General features: G+C 44.7%; 1 protein-coding gene across 4 annotated transcripts in view; it reads left to right on the plus strand.

Moving 5' to 3' along the window:
- The window catches only part of atp8b4 (ATPase phospholipid transporting 8B4), a 363,747-nt gene that overhangs the window by 239,223 nt on the left and 110,490 nt on the right, over positions 1 to 14,034 (plus strand). For all 4 annotated transcript variants that reach the window (XR_013500782.1, XM_078241378.1, XM_078241379.1 and 1 more), the window contains 5 exons: positions 1,999 to 2,164; positions 3,454 to 3,642; positions 4,121 to 4,236; positions 6,843 to 7,007; positions 7,708 to 7,819. Coding sequence is in view for 3 of the 4 variants with exons in the window: in XM_078241378.1 (XP_078097504.1) it covers positions 1,999 to 2,164; positions 3,454 to 3,642; positions 4,121 to 4,236; positions 6,843 to 7,007; positions 7,708 to 7,819 (748 nt within the window). In the remaining variant the exon portion in view is untranslated. The remainder of the gene's footprint in view (positions 1 to 1,998; positions 2,165 to 3,453; positions 3,643 to 4,120; positions 4,237 to 6,842; positions 7,008 to 7,707; positions 7,820 to 14,034) is intronic.

Here is a 14,034-nt window from a genome sequence, read left to right on the forward strand (position 1 = left end):
GATGGCATTCAACATGTTCACGACTGCCATTTCTGATTCGCGGGGAACTCTCACACTGTGGTTTGATGGGCCTTTCTCTGCTTTATAGCATGCAAAAGCAAACATTATTCAATGTCAAGCTCCCAACACTGCACTGCGTGCCTCTTCATTGTGAGATTGATGGTCACACGCTTTCGCTGCAGTTCTGGGGAGGTGATGGTCTACCATCGACTCCCCAGAACTGCAGTGATAACATGTGACCATCAATCTCATGTATTATCGCTAGACCATTAATCCAGAAACTCAGCTAATGTTCTGCTTCAAATCCCACTATGGCAGATGGTGGAATTCGAATTCGTGGCGCAATGGTTAGCACTGCTGCCTCACAGTGCCAGGGACCCGGGTTCGATTCCCGGCTTAGGTCACTCTCTGTGCGGCGTCTGCACGTTCTCCCTGTGTCTGCACGGATTTCCTCCGGGTGCTCCGGTTTCCTCCCACGGTCCAAAAGACGTGCTGGTTAGAATGGATTGGCCATGCTCAATTCTCCCTCAGTGTACCCAAACGGGCACCAGAGTGTGGCGACTAGGGGATTTTCACAGTAACTTCATTGCAGTGTTAATGTAGGCCTACTTGTGACACTAATAAATAAACTTTATATCTGGAATTCAGAATCTACCGATGACCATGAAACCATTGTCAATTGTTGGAAAAACCCATCTGGTTCACTAACCAATGTCCTTTAGGGAATGAAATCTGTCGCCCTTAGCTGGTCTGGCCTACATGCAACTCCAGAGCCCTTGCAATGTGGCTGACTCTCAACTGCCCTCCAAGGGCAACCAGGGATGGGCAATAAATAGCTGGCCAGCCAGCGACACCCATGTCCCATGAATGATTTTTAAAAATCATTTCTGGAGCAATAATTTAGTTTGAGACTGAGCCCCAAACAAATTGAGAAACGTCAATTTGAGCTTTGAATGCAAGGATCGGACAAGAGTTTGGACAGACTTAAATGCACGTTCCGACCAACACATCACAGCTCGAAATAAAATTTTAGGGAAAATTTGGGGCAGCTGTGGAGACATGTTGGGTGGAATTTTAGAAACATAGAAAACTACAGCACAAAACAGGCCCTTCAGCCCCACAAAGTTGTGCCAAACATATCCCTACCTTTTAGGCCTACCTATAACCCTCCATCCTATTAAGTCCCATGTACTCATCCAGGAGTCTCTTAAAAGACCCTATTGAGTTTGCCACCACCACCACTGACGGCAGCCGATTCCACTCGCCCACCACCCTCTGTGTGGAAAAACTTCCCCCTAACATTTCCCCTGTACCTACCCCCCAGCACCTTAAACCTGTGTCCTCTCGTAGCAGCCATTTCCACCCTGGGAAAAAGCCTCTGAGAGTCCACCCGATCTATGCCTCTCAACATCTTATATACCTCTATCAGGTCTCCTCTCATCCTACGTCTCTCCAAGGAGAAAAGACCGAGCTCCCTCAGCCTATCCTCATAAGGCATGCCACTCAATCCAGGCAACATCCTTGTAAATCTCCTCTGCACCCTTTCAATCTTTTCCACATCCTTCCTGTAATGAGGCGACCAGAACTGAGCACAGTACTCCAAGTGGGGTCTGACGAGGGTCTTATATAGCTAATTTAATGAGAATTTTATGAGATTTTTTTTCTAAGGGTCCAGCTAGTCTGAAAAGGGGAGAGTTCCAGATCTGTTTTTTGAGTGAGTTTTCACGCCCAATCTTATGCACTCTGTGTCTCTAAAGAGATGGGCTAGTCAGTTTCTAACCAGAGAGGCTGTGGGTGGGGCTTAACTCACCAGACAGCCTGCAGAGGGAGGTATTGCGCGTGTGCAGACATCTGATGCTGCACATGCTCATTCACAGTTAAGGGGTTCTGACAGGCAGAGAGCTGTCAGGCCCCTGCGTAAAGCAGCCGTAAAATTCCACCCGTTAACTTTACTCTGTTATTTTTTGCAGCCTCATTTATTTTCTCTTTCATTTCTAGAGAACTCTCCCTGTGGATTTTTCGTTCAATACATTAGCCGATCCAAAGTTTAAGTTTTACGATGCCAGTCTGGTGGAAGCCATTAAGCTGGGGGATCCGTCAGTGCACGAGTTTTTCAGGTTGCTTTCACTTTGCCACACAGTCATGCCAGAGGAAAAGAATGAAGGTAATATATATTCGGGTAGTTTTTGCTTAGCGGCCAAACTGTAGCCATAGCTTGGGCAGTTTGAAAGATTAACAAAAAAAGACATTTTGAGATTCAGGCCCCCAGGTGAACGAGGTGAGATTCATTCTTCTGGTGAAATGAAGCAGTCTGCTAACATGTCCCTACACAACATATAAGCAAGTTTTGTTACAGTATGAAGTACTGAACTGTGGGGTGACCTTGTTTGAGTGCCTTCCGTTGCCAGAAATAATGTATGTCTATTAAAAAAAACTAAAGTACTGCAGATGCTGGAAATCTGAAATAAAAGCAGAAAATGCTGGATAAACTCGGCAGGTCTGGCAGCAACTGTGGAGAGAGAAACGGGGTTAACTCCTGTAGGAGGGTCATTAAGATTGGAAACCGTTTCTCTCCTCAGATGCTGCCAGACCATTGGATCTCTGCAGTGGAGAACAAGGCCATTCAGCCCATTGAGTCTGCTCCAACTCTCTGAAAGAGGATCTTACCAAGGCCATCCCCCCCCCCCCCCCCCCCCCCCACCCAATTCCCATAACCCCGTGCATTTACCATGGCTAATTCCCCCTAACCTACATGTCTTTGGACGCTAGTGCGGAGCTGTAAGCTAGAGTTAGAGACTTCGGACTTTTCCACAGGATTTACCCAGGAAATATTTGACAGAGAAACCTAGTTTAACTCGGTGTGTAATTCCAGAACTGACCCCAACCCACCCACCCCCAATCACACACTGATCCCCCCGCCCAACCCACCTGACTCACCTGGGTACCCCTGCCACCTGCTCCCCCCCCCCCCCCCCCCCCCCGCTACCCCACCTGCCACCCGACCACCCTGCCCATTCACTCATTTACCCACTCACTCATTTCAAACTAGACCTTTAAACCATACGGCTGCTACTGCTGTTTAAAAAAAAAAGGGGCATGTCCTGTCTGATTCCCTGCCCCCCTACCCGACTCTACTCGGTGGTGAATGAGCTCTGCAGGGAATGCTGCACTCCACATTTCTGGTAAAGGCAAGCTTGTGAAACCCAGGGTGAAATGCAGAGCAGCACTGAGTCAGGGAAATGTTTGGGGGCGGGGAAGGCGTGGGGGACAACCCGAGATGATCTGGGACCAATCTTTGTCGTCCATTTTGTATTGACTTGCTTAATTCAGATGACTGGATAATTCTCGTTGGTTGTATTAACAGTGGCTTTGAATTATCAGGAGAACACTTGTCTGTACAAAACATTGTGTGTTTGTTTTTTATAATGAAAGCCTCTGGAATTTCCTTTCCAGGTGAACTTGTTTACCAAGCCCAGTCACCCGACGAAGGAGCGCTGGTCACAGCTGCGAGAAACTTTGGTTTTGTTTTTCGGTCGCGCACCCCGGAGACCATCACCGTGAATGAGATGGGCAAACCAGTCGTGTACCAGTTGCTGGCCATTTTGGATTTCAACAATGTGCGAAAGAGGATGTCCGTGATTGGTGCGTTGAGACTGTAAACAAATTAAATAGCCGCTTGTAATGATAGAATCCCTACAGTGCAGGAGGCGGCCATTCGGCCCATCGAGTTTGTACAATCCCAGCCAGACCCTAATCCTGCAACCCCTCTTTTAACCTTATAATCCCCCTGACACTGCGGTTAACTTAACATGGCCGATCCACCTAATCCGCACATCTTTGGACTGTGGGAGGAAACCGGAGCACCCGGAGGAAACCCACGCAGACACGGGGAGAACGTGCAAACTCCACACAGACAGTGACCCAAGCTGGGATTTGAACCCAGGTCCCTGGCGCTATGAGGCAGCAGTGTTAACCACTGTGTCACCGTGCCGCCCTATTCACTTTGTTTTCCAACATGTCCCTTCTCGTTTAGAGCAATGGAGTGGATCTGAATGAAATTTAAGTTTGCCTCATTTTATTTCAGTAGAATTGATATCTTTACTGCTGTCTTGTGTTTTAGTTAAAAATCCTGAAGGACAAATAAGACTTTACTCAAAGGGAGCTGATACCATTCTGTTTGAAAGACTTCATCCCTCCAATGAAGACTTGATGTGTGTGACTTCAGACCACCTCAGTGTAAGTGCCTCTTCCATTCTTTATATGTCTTTATTAGTCATTAGGTTAGGATAATGAAAAATATGGGCCAGAATTCTCCAGCCGTTCACGCCGGCGGGATTCTCCAGTCCCGCCGGCAGCACATCCCTGCCCGCGGATTTCCCACCGGCGTGGGGTGACATCAATGGGAATTCCCATTGACAGTGGCGGGACTGGAGGATCCCGCCGCTAACAAACAACACGCCACCTCCCGCCAGCGGGAAATACGCGGCTGGTAGGCCGGAGAATCTCGCACCATGATGATTAACCAGGACCTTACAAGATATTATTGCAATAAAGCTGATATAATATTAATGCTCCAGGATTCTGCATTCATTTACCTCCTACTCTTCTTTTAAAGGAACAGCGCTATATAGAGCTTACTTGGTTATGCATAGAATTTAGGAAAGGTGGGGTCTAAATTTGGTAGGACCCCAAATTGGTTATGATTCTGGCAACAAAGCTGCACGAGAATAATGTGGCCTAAAGACCAAACTAAATTAGTGCTCGGGCCTCATTATTATAACTTAGGCAAGTCGCGGGTACCTCAACGCAGCTCGCTTGTCCGAGCTGAACGAATTTTTGACGGTGCTTGAACTAACTCCTCAGAAGCCGGTGACCCTTCACCAAATTCCTTTTATTAACAAACTCCTCAGAATGCTTCAGGTACAAAGTCAGAATCCGGAGTGTCGGTAGCCCTGATGCTCCTCACTGTATACACAGGTGAGTCTCCCTGACTGGGCAGGCAATCATTACCTCAATCAGAGAGCTCATACTCCCAAGAGGCCAACCTTATAGGCCTCGTTGAGGTCATTACAGTGCTGAGGTCCAATTGAGTCCAGCAGGACATGGGGTGGGGGTGAGGGTTTGGGAATGGAGGGCAGGTATTGGGAAGGGGGATTGTGGAGGGTGCAATTGGGAGGCAGCAATTGGGAAGGGGGCAAGGGTGAGTCAGCACCAATCCCCGGTTGTTTTGTGGAGCTTGGAGAATCATTCCAGCTGTTTCTGATTCCACGTCAAAACATTTTATGAAGGGGCCTCCAGTAATCCCTTTAAAGCCCGCTGATCTGCCAGGTCAGACCAGGAAATACTAGCTCAGGTATACCTGCTTAAACAAATTCAGGAATCAGGTTTTCAAATGGATGCAGGAGCTTAATTTCAGGATTAAAATTAGCCCTGTGCTGAGTTTTGGTAGCTGCTAGAATTATCAAAAGAAAGTAAAAGTTTTGACCAATAAATCAGTGGCTAGAACAGTCTCAGAGATTTTCTTTTTTATTCTTTGATGGGATGGGGGCTTTACTGGGCAAGGCCAGAATTTGTAGACCATCCCTAAATGCCCTTGAACTTAGTGGCTTGCTAGGCCATTTCAGAGGGCAGTTAAGAGTCAACCACATTGCTGTGGGCCTGGAGTCATAGGTAGGCCAGACCATGCAAGGACGGCAGATTTCCTTCCTTAAAGGACGTTAGTGAACCAGATGGGTTTTTACAACAATGGATGATAGTTTCATGGTCACTAGCTTTTAATTCAAGATTTTATTAATTGAATTCAAACACCACCAGCTGCCATGGTGAGATTCGAACCCTTGTCCCCAGAGGGTTAGCCTGGATCTCTGAATTTCTAGGCCTGCAACATCACAACTATGCTCCCATCTCCCCAGATTTGTAAAGGCCTTTGCTCTGCTGAATTGGTAATCATTACTCCCTGTTTATGTCTGTAACATAGGTATAAATATGTTGAATTTCGGCTGCTAGATGTTTAAGAAATACATATTCACAGGGTGAAAAAACTTACCAAAAAATGGCAGAGTGTTTTTTTTTACTCCATTCGTAAAGTTACAAAGCCAATGCTCAGAGTGGACCAGGCAAACACAAATCCATTCCTTGCTTGCTCCAAAAACCAAATTTAAAATCCAATGGAATCCAATTCATGGCCCCAAAAGGGAGACGAGCAAGATCCAAGCTGACAAGATGAGGCTGCAATAATTCTGCCCCCCTGCCCCACTCCCACCAACCTGTTGCTCCCACTGGGGCCTGCCCCTTGGCACAGGTTGGTACTGCCAACCTGGCTGTGCCAGCCTGTGCCAAGGGGCATTGCCAGGCCACTATTTCAGTGGTCAGAGGTGGAAGTCAAAGATCCCATTGTATGCTTCAAAGGAAAGTGGGAGATTCACCCTACCCTGACCAACATCCTCAACCAACCCCAGAAAACTGGTCACTCATCTCTGATATTTGTGGGATCTTCCTGTGGACAAATTGGCTGCTATTCTTTCCTATATAATCATAGTCATTGGACTTCAGAGTAATGCATTCAATGTGAAACAGTTGAAGACTTTCCTGAAGGAGGCAAACAGGCAAATATATAAATGTTTTCCTTTCTTCTCTCCGCTCATCCCTCTCTCCCATTGAGTCTCAATCTACATCCTATCTTTCCTCTCCACACTCTGGAATTCCAAGAGGACAATTGCCTCTGTTAAAAATGGAGCAATCTAAAAGTAACCATCTGCTGCTCCTAAGAGTGCAATGTGATGTGTTTTTCTCTGCTCTTAAGAGAATGCTGGAGTTAATTCTGAATGTGATCATTTGCACAGGAATTTGCAGGGGAAGGACTGCGGACATTAGTACTCGCCTACAAAGATCTGGATGAAGCTTACTTTGATAAGTGGCAAAACATGCACCATCACGCCAGCACTGCGCTCGAGAACCGAGATGAGCAACTTTCTGACTTGTATGAAGAGATTGAACAAGACATGATGGTATGACCTTGCAGGAGGTTAATTTGTCGCATGCCAGTGATTCGCAGCACTTGATTTATACATGAGATTGAAGACATTATATAGAAGTTACTACTTTCATGTCACAATCTGGTCATCACATTGGTTGACAGAGACCAGATTCTCTTGCATAATTATTCTGTTTAATGCAAGTTGAGGAAAATTCTTGGATCCATTTTAAGAGCAGACAATCATTAGATTTTATGGCAGATTTCCTAAGAAAGCAATGGAACATTTTGAAATGGAGACAATGTGAAGATACTTAATTAATTTACTCAATACCTTTTAGAATCATAGAATCTTCGGCATGGGGACAGGCCCTTCAGCCCAAACTGGTCCATGCCGACCAAAAAGCCCATCTAAGCTAACCCCTATAGAATCCATTTAGTTTGGAAAATAATATAAAACTGCAGAATGTCAAGACCATGGCCGGAATTTTCCAGCTGTTCACGCCCCGCTCCAATCGAGGACGGAGAATTTGGCACTCAGCCAAATCTTCCTTGGCTGCAGCAGGACCAGAGAATCCCGCTGCTGTGAAAGGCCGGAAAATTCCAGCCTGTATCTAGGTATTCATATCTAAAGCGTGAATCTGTAAAATACTAATCCATATTTTATCTGTAAAAGTTTAATGTCAAATATTAATCTGTAACTCTTCATTAATTGCGGATGTAACTTTGTTTAGTTACTAGGTGCCACTGCGGTAGAGGACAAATTACAAGAAGGGGTTTCTGACACAATTGCCAACTTAACCCTGGCCAACATCAAGGTTTGGGTACTTACCGGAGATAAGCAAGGTATCTAGGTTTCATTCTTTCTAGTAACTAAGTAACACTGGACTCATTCTAATCTCCTTAAAATTTGATCCATCTTGGAACAACAAAGGTACAGACGTGATTCCAAATTATTGTCTTTTATATCAAAATAGACCTTAGTGTGTCCCAATTGTCAAGAATTGTTGTGAATCTGGATCCAAGTTCATCTGAAGATCTGCTTGACTGAGGTTAAATTTTATTGATGTGTTGTCCTCCAACAACCCAGCAAATAAATCATCAGTCAGAGGCAATGGGTGCTGCTCTGCACACAATACAAGATTGATAATGACTTTAAAATTGTCACAAATGTATACCGATCTGTCATTCTTCATCACGGGTACAATCGGTGTGGCCCAATCACTCACATTACGGCTTCAAGGACTCCTATTTTGAGCTGCTGCTAAAATTCTGTCTCTACCTTAGGTCTGACTGTGTATCTTGCCTAACTTTTGTCCTTAATCTTTAGCTTAACTGAGACATCCTTCATGCTTCCCAGATCACAATTGAAGACAATGTTGTTTCTTCAAGGTCTTTGGTAGACCTGTTTCAGAATCTATCATGAGATAGACCCCGGGCCAATTTAATCTGACCTTTTCCAGTCGGGTTCTTCTTATTAGTGTTAGAGAGTTCCCTTTAACATTATGCAAGGACAAGTCTGCAGACTGTCCATTCAAATGCACAGTTGCATCAATACAGCCCCTCACTGGAACCACTTCTCCAGTATAGGTTTTTAACATTATCTTTGAGAGTTTCAAACCAATAAGTCGAGTTTTTTTTGGTAAACAGTTTCTGATACCAATGAAACCACGGTTCCAGTGTCCAACTCCATTTTCACTGCCTGACCTTCCAGTAAAGGTTTGGTGCAACCAGAAATAGCCAGTATGTTTATTGACAGTTCACCTTTGGATTGTGACCTGAGTTCTTTTTCATGCCCTTTTTGTACCCCGTGGATACTTTTTCCCTTGTCCAGCTTTCCATTTGATGCATTCTGCTTTTCCTTTTTGTAATTCTGGCCTGAAAGTTGTTTTTTTTTCCAACGAGCACTTTCAATAAGGCCCTTCTGGCCACAATTCCTGCACATGATGTCTTTGCACCAACAGTCTGCTGCTGAGTACACGGGTAACAATTGCGAGTCTGCGGCTGTGTTCAGCTTTCGGCTGACACCTTATGAATTCTTGTGCTCAAACTCAACTGCTGAGGTTCTTTGGCTACTGACTCCATGGATACAGCAACTTCCAAAGCTTTCTTTAGGGTTAGGTTGCTCTCTGTTAACAACCGTTTTTGAATCACTTTGCTCTTTAAGCCACAGCCAAATCTATCTTTAATGGTGTCATTCAAGACATCCCCAAATTCGCAGTTTTCAGTAAGTCTCTTCAAGGTAGCTACTAACGAACTCAGTTAACCTTCTTGTTACAGCACTTAAACATTTTTGCGATGACTAAAGGTTTTGGTGAATAATATTTCGTAGGTTTTCATGCCTGGTTTTTCTGATTGTACCCAACTTCTCAGGCGGTTAAATGCCATTATGTCCGCCACTATATTGTTTGCTTGGATAAAATAGTTGAACCTCTCTGTATATGAGCTCCATTGCTCTGTATTCTCACCAAACAGTCCCCTGGTGCCAAAAACACCACCATCTTTGCATGAGCACCACGTGCCAGGCAATTTTTAGCAATACCTTGTCTCCTTCCTCCCCAAAACGAGGTAAACCTGAGCTCAGCCTGTTTCATTTAGTTTTGCAACACTCTCAGCTATAGATCTGTTGTTACAGAGTACTTGCTACTCACAGTGCTCCCGGCACTGCAACAGATCTTTTCGGGCAGACCACGTGGCGAGCTTCTTTCTGAAGTTGTTTTCTCCAGAATCTCTTGATTATTTTTCAGTTCCTCCGGTGGTCGCAACCGTTGTTTGGCACCCCTCCGTCGCCAGCTTTCGTGTAACGGTGATTTTAATTCTGGCCTCGGGTCACTGCGCAGAGTTTGCACCTTCTCCCCGCGTCTGGTTGGGTTTCCTCCGGGTGCTCCGGTTTCCTCCCACAGTCCAAAGATGCGCGGCTTAGGTTGATTGGCCATGCTACATTGTCCCTTAATGTCCCAGGAGTGTGGGTTAGGGGGATTCATGGGGTAAATACATGGGGTTACGGGATTAGGGCCTGGAGAGGATGTTCTGACGAAGAGTCAATGCAGACTCGATGGACCGAATGGCCTCCTCCTGTGGATTCTATGAAGGAGTCTGTATAAATACAAGTGGACAAAGCTATTGAGATGCAAAACTTAAGCATGGAGGTAACATATTGATATTGATCAGAAATTGCTGGGAAGGTGGAGCAAATCAAGGAGAGAAACCACAGGTTAATATCGTGGGTGTAAATCCTCTGTCAATACCAGAAATTGGAAGATCAGTCATTTGAAAAGATAAAACATGAACGGTCTGGTGCTGAGGATGGGTGGACTGGAGATGGGAAAGAGATAAACTAGTAGAAGAGGGGCTGGTAACATTGACTCCTGCACCAGAGAGACACTTGTTGTGTTTAATATAGGCAGCAACCAGGTATTTGAAAATTCAAGTAGAAAGTGGAAATTGGTGAATGATGTACAAAAGTCTTCATTAATGTTTGGTGTTGGAGGTTGTGGCATGGGAAGAGTTAAATGGTCAGGTGTTGTATTTACTGTGGTTGCTGTAAGTCAGGGTGATAGAATGATTCAAATGGAGGGAACAGCTCTTCTGGAGGGGAGGAAGAGAAAGAAGCACAATGGAAACATTAACAATGAAAGGGAACCCCAGTCAATGGCGGGTAATTCTGAGTTTGCGACATGTTGCTCTTGTAAGTGAAGTGTCTGCAAAGTCCACAGCTGATATGAGTTGTGTAGGTTGATAACAATACAGATGATAGCCACAGGAACATGGATAACCCAAAGCAGACAAATTCACAATTACATCAGAATAATCAGCTATTCAGTCTGTGCTGTGATCTTACAAGCCAATGTACTGAAAGAATAGAACACAGTAAGAAGTCTCACAACGCCAGGTTAAAGTCCAACAGGTTTATTTGGTAGCACGAGCTTTCGGAGCACTGCTCCTTCATCAGGTGAGTCGAAGGGGCAGCACTCCAAAAGCTCATGCTACCAAATAAACCTGTTGGACTTTAACCTGGTGTCGTGAGACTTTTTACTGTGCCCACCCCAGTCCAACGCCGGCATCTCCACATCCTGAAAGAATAGAAAAATGTGCAAGAAATCATATCCTGAGATTAATCAATGTTTGGCCGCGAAATGTACAGTTCACCTAAACGGATTCCAATATATTTTATATTTCACAAATATTAAGCTATTTTGTTCTTTCGACATCTCTAAGGTGGTGAACTGATTTTTTGGTGCAATTTATACTTTCTGTTGAAGGCTATTTTTCAAAAGTATTTCTTTATCCTTCATCATGATTTATCGACCTACCTCGCACCCTTGTTTATTCTCTTCAGCTTTCGTAGCCTCCTGCACCATTCGGCTCAAATTTAGATTTTCATTCAGCTAACTTGCATAATAGGATTTTCGTGCTGCTACAATCCACGTGAGGTGTGAAAATCCCAAGAGTAGAAGATTCGACTCCATACTCTTTCCATTTTAAACAAAAACAGAAAATGCTGGAAAACCTCAGCAGGTTCTGACAGCATCTGGAGAGAGAATGGAGCCAACGTTTCAAGTCGGAGCTCTGACAAAGGGTCATCCAGACTCGAAACGTTGGCTCCATTCTCTCTCCACAGATGCTGTCAGACCTGCTGAGATTTTCCAGCATTTTCTGTTTTTGTTTCAGATTCCAGCATCCGCAGTATTTTGCTTTCGTCTCTTTCCATCTTAGTTAAGGGTGGCACAGTAGCACTGCTGCCTCACAGCGCCAGGGACCAAGGTTCGATTCCCGGCTTGGGTCACTGTCTGTGCGGAGTTTGCACGTTCTCCCCGTGTCTGCGTAGGTTTCCTCCCACAATAAGACGTGCTGGGTAGGTGCATTGACCCGAACAGGCGCTGGAGTGTGGCGACTAGGGGAATTTCACAGTAACTTCATTGCAGTGTTAATGTAAGCCTTACTTGTGACTAATAAATAAACCTTAACTTTAAACTTTAATTTTTAAATTTAATTTTAGTTGCTTCCATGGAGACTGCAGCTAGTGGTCTGGAGCTGAAGTAGTTTAGTTTGTCTGCCAATGCAACATACTGCTGCATAATCGACGTGGTTATTTGCATTGATGCACTGTCTATCCACACCAGAAGAAGCTCTGACTCTTGTTAAAGAATGATGTTATATGTCAGTGCAGCCTCCACTAATCTCTTTGTACAGCCAATGTACAATGGATGCTCTGGCATCATCTTCAAGCCAGGTTGCATTATCTTTTATTCATTTGTGATACGTGGGCAACGCTGGCTGGTCAGCATTTATTACCCACCCCTAGTTGCCCGAGGGCAGTTGAGAGTCAACCACATTTCTATGACTCTGACACATGTAGGCCAGACCGGGTAAGGACGGCAGATTTCCTTTCCTAAAGGACATCAGTGAACCAGTTGGGTTTTTCCGACAATCGACAATGGTTTCATGGTCATTAATTCCGGATATTTTTTCAGTTGAATTCAAATTCCACCACCTGCTGTGGCGGGATTCGAACCCGGGTCCCCAGAACATTCGCTGAGTTTCTGGATTAATTGTCTCGCGATAATACCACTAGGCCATCGCCTCCCCTAATGCCTTATATTGTTGTCTATGTCCTTGGGTCGTGGTGTTGGTGATGTGTGAGGAAAAGCCCAGTGGCTTGAATTGAATCACGTTGAGTGATGTCACCCTGAGGACCAGGAGCTTGAAGCTTTAATGGGGCCGTGAACTTGATGTAATCTTCCAATATGAACAATTGTTGAAGCACAAATGCAATCTCGTAGTGAGGGTGTAACACGGTATTACCCTTATGTAGATGGTTTATGCGTGAAATAAATTGGATTTATGATCATGGTACAGCATATTGAAGTGTGACAGCTTTCTTAATATGTGTTAACCAAACTGGAAGATTGGATTGTCACAGTATGCACTTTTCAGAGTAGTACATGGCTTTTGTGACCTAGAGGCTAGACACATTAGATTTATCACATGTTACATACAGAAGCAATACCTTTCCCCTGACATTGATGTATTGATTGTCCCCCAGGAAAATGACACTATTGTTGATTATTTAATTCAATAAAAAGCTAAGTACAGTTAGATTCAGAATAAAACCTTCAAAGATTGTAAAACACATTTAACCTTCCCATGACCTCTTGGGAACACATCTTTTCTTGAAGTTTTCTTTGTTCTTATGCCATTCTACTTTTCAGAGAATGTTTTTTCTTCCCTTTTTTTCCAGCTAAGAGGCATCCAACAAAATCGAATCATTTAGTAATGCTGATCGCTCGCTCCTTACCTGGTTTGTTGATTAGCAAGAAAGGTTGTTGATAAAATGACATTATTGAGTCAAGGGTTCCTGTAGTTTGGCTGACATTTAAACACGCTTGCCTTTAAAGGGGAGTTTCCGATAGTCCTCAGTGAGGGCCTATTAGACCAAAGACAGCACTAATGGGGTGGCATGATGGCACAGTGGTTAGCACGGCTGCCTCTCAGCTCCAGGGACTCGGGTTCGATTCCCAGCTTGGGTCACTGTCTGTGTGGAGTTTGCACATTCTCACCGTGTCGGCGGGGGTTTCCTCCGGGTGCTCCAGTTTCCTCCCATGGTCCAAAAGATAGGCTGATTAGGTACATTGGCCATGCTAAATTCTCCCTCAGTGTACCTGAACAGGCGCTGGAGTTTAAAGTTTATTAGTGGCACAAGTAGGCTTATGTTAACACTGCAATGAAGTTACTGTGAAAATCCCCTAGTCGCCATACTCGTACTCCTCCTGCAGTCCAAAAGATGTGTTGGTTAGGTGCATTGGCCAAGCTAAATTCTCCCTCGGTGTAACCCGAACAGGCACCAGAGTGTAGCAACTAGGAGATTTTCACAGTAACTTCATTGCAGTGTTAATGTAAGCCTACGTGTGACTAAGTTCTGAGAGGATTGTTCTATTACTGTTCGAGGTAGTTCCTGTTAAACAGCCATTTTTAAGTGGAACATTTCAGTAACACTAGAGGCAGAATTTTCCTGTCCTTCCTGCCAACAGAATCACCCGGTCCCGTCGATGGTGGCCTCC

Source organism: Mustelus asterias, chromosome 24 (assembly GCF_964213995.1).
Source record: "Mustelus asterias chromosome 24, sMusAst1.hap1.1, whole genome shotgun sequence".
NCBI lineage: Eukaryota > Metazoa > Chordata > Chondrichthyes > Carcharhiniformes > Triakidae > Mustelus > Mustelus asterias.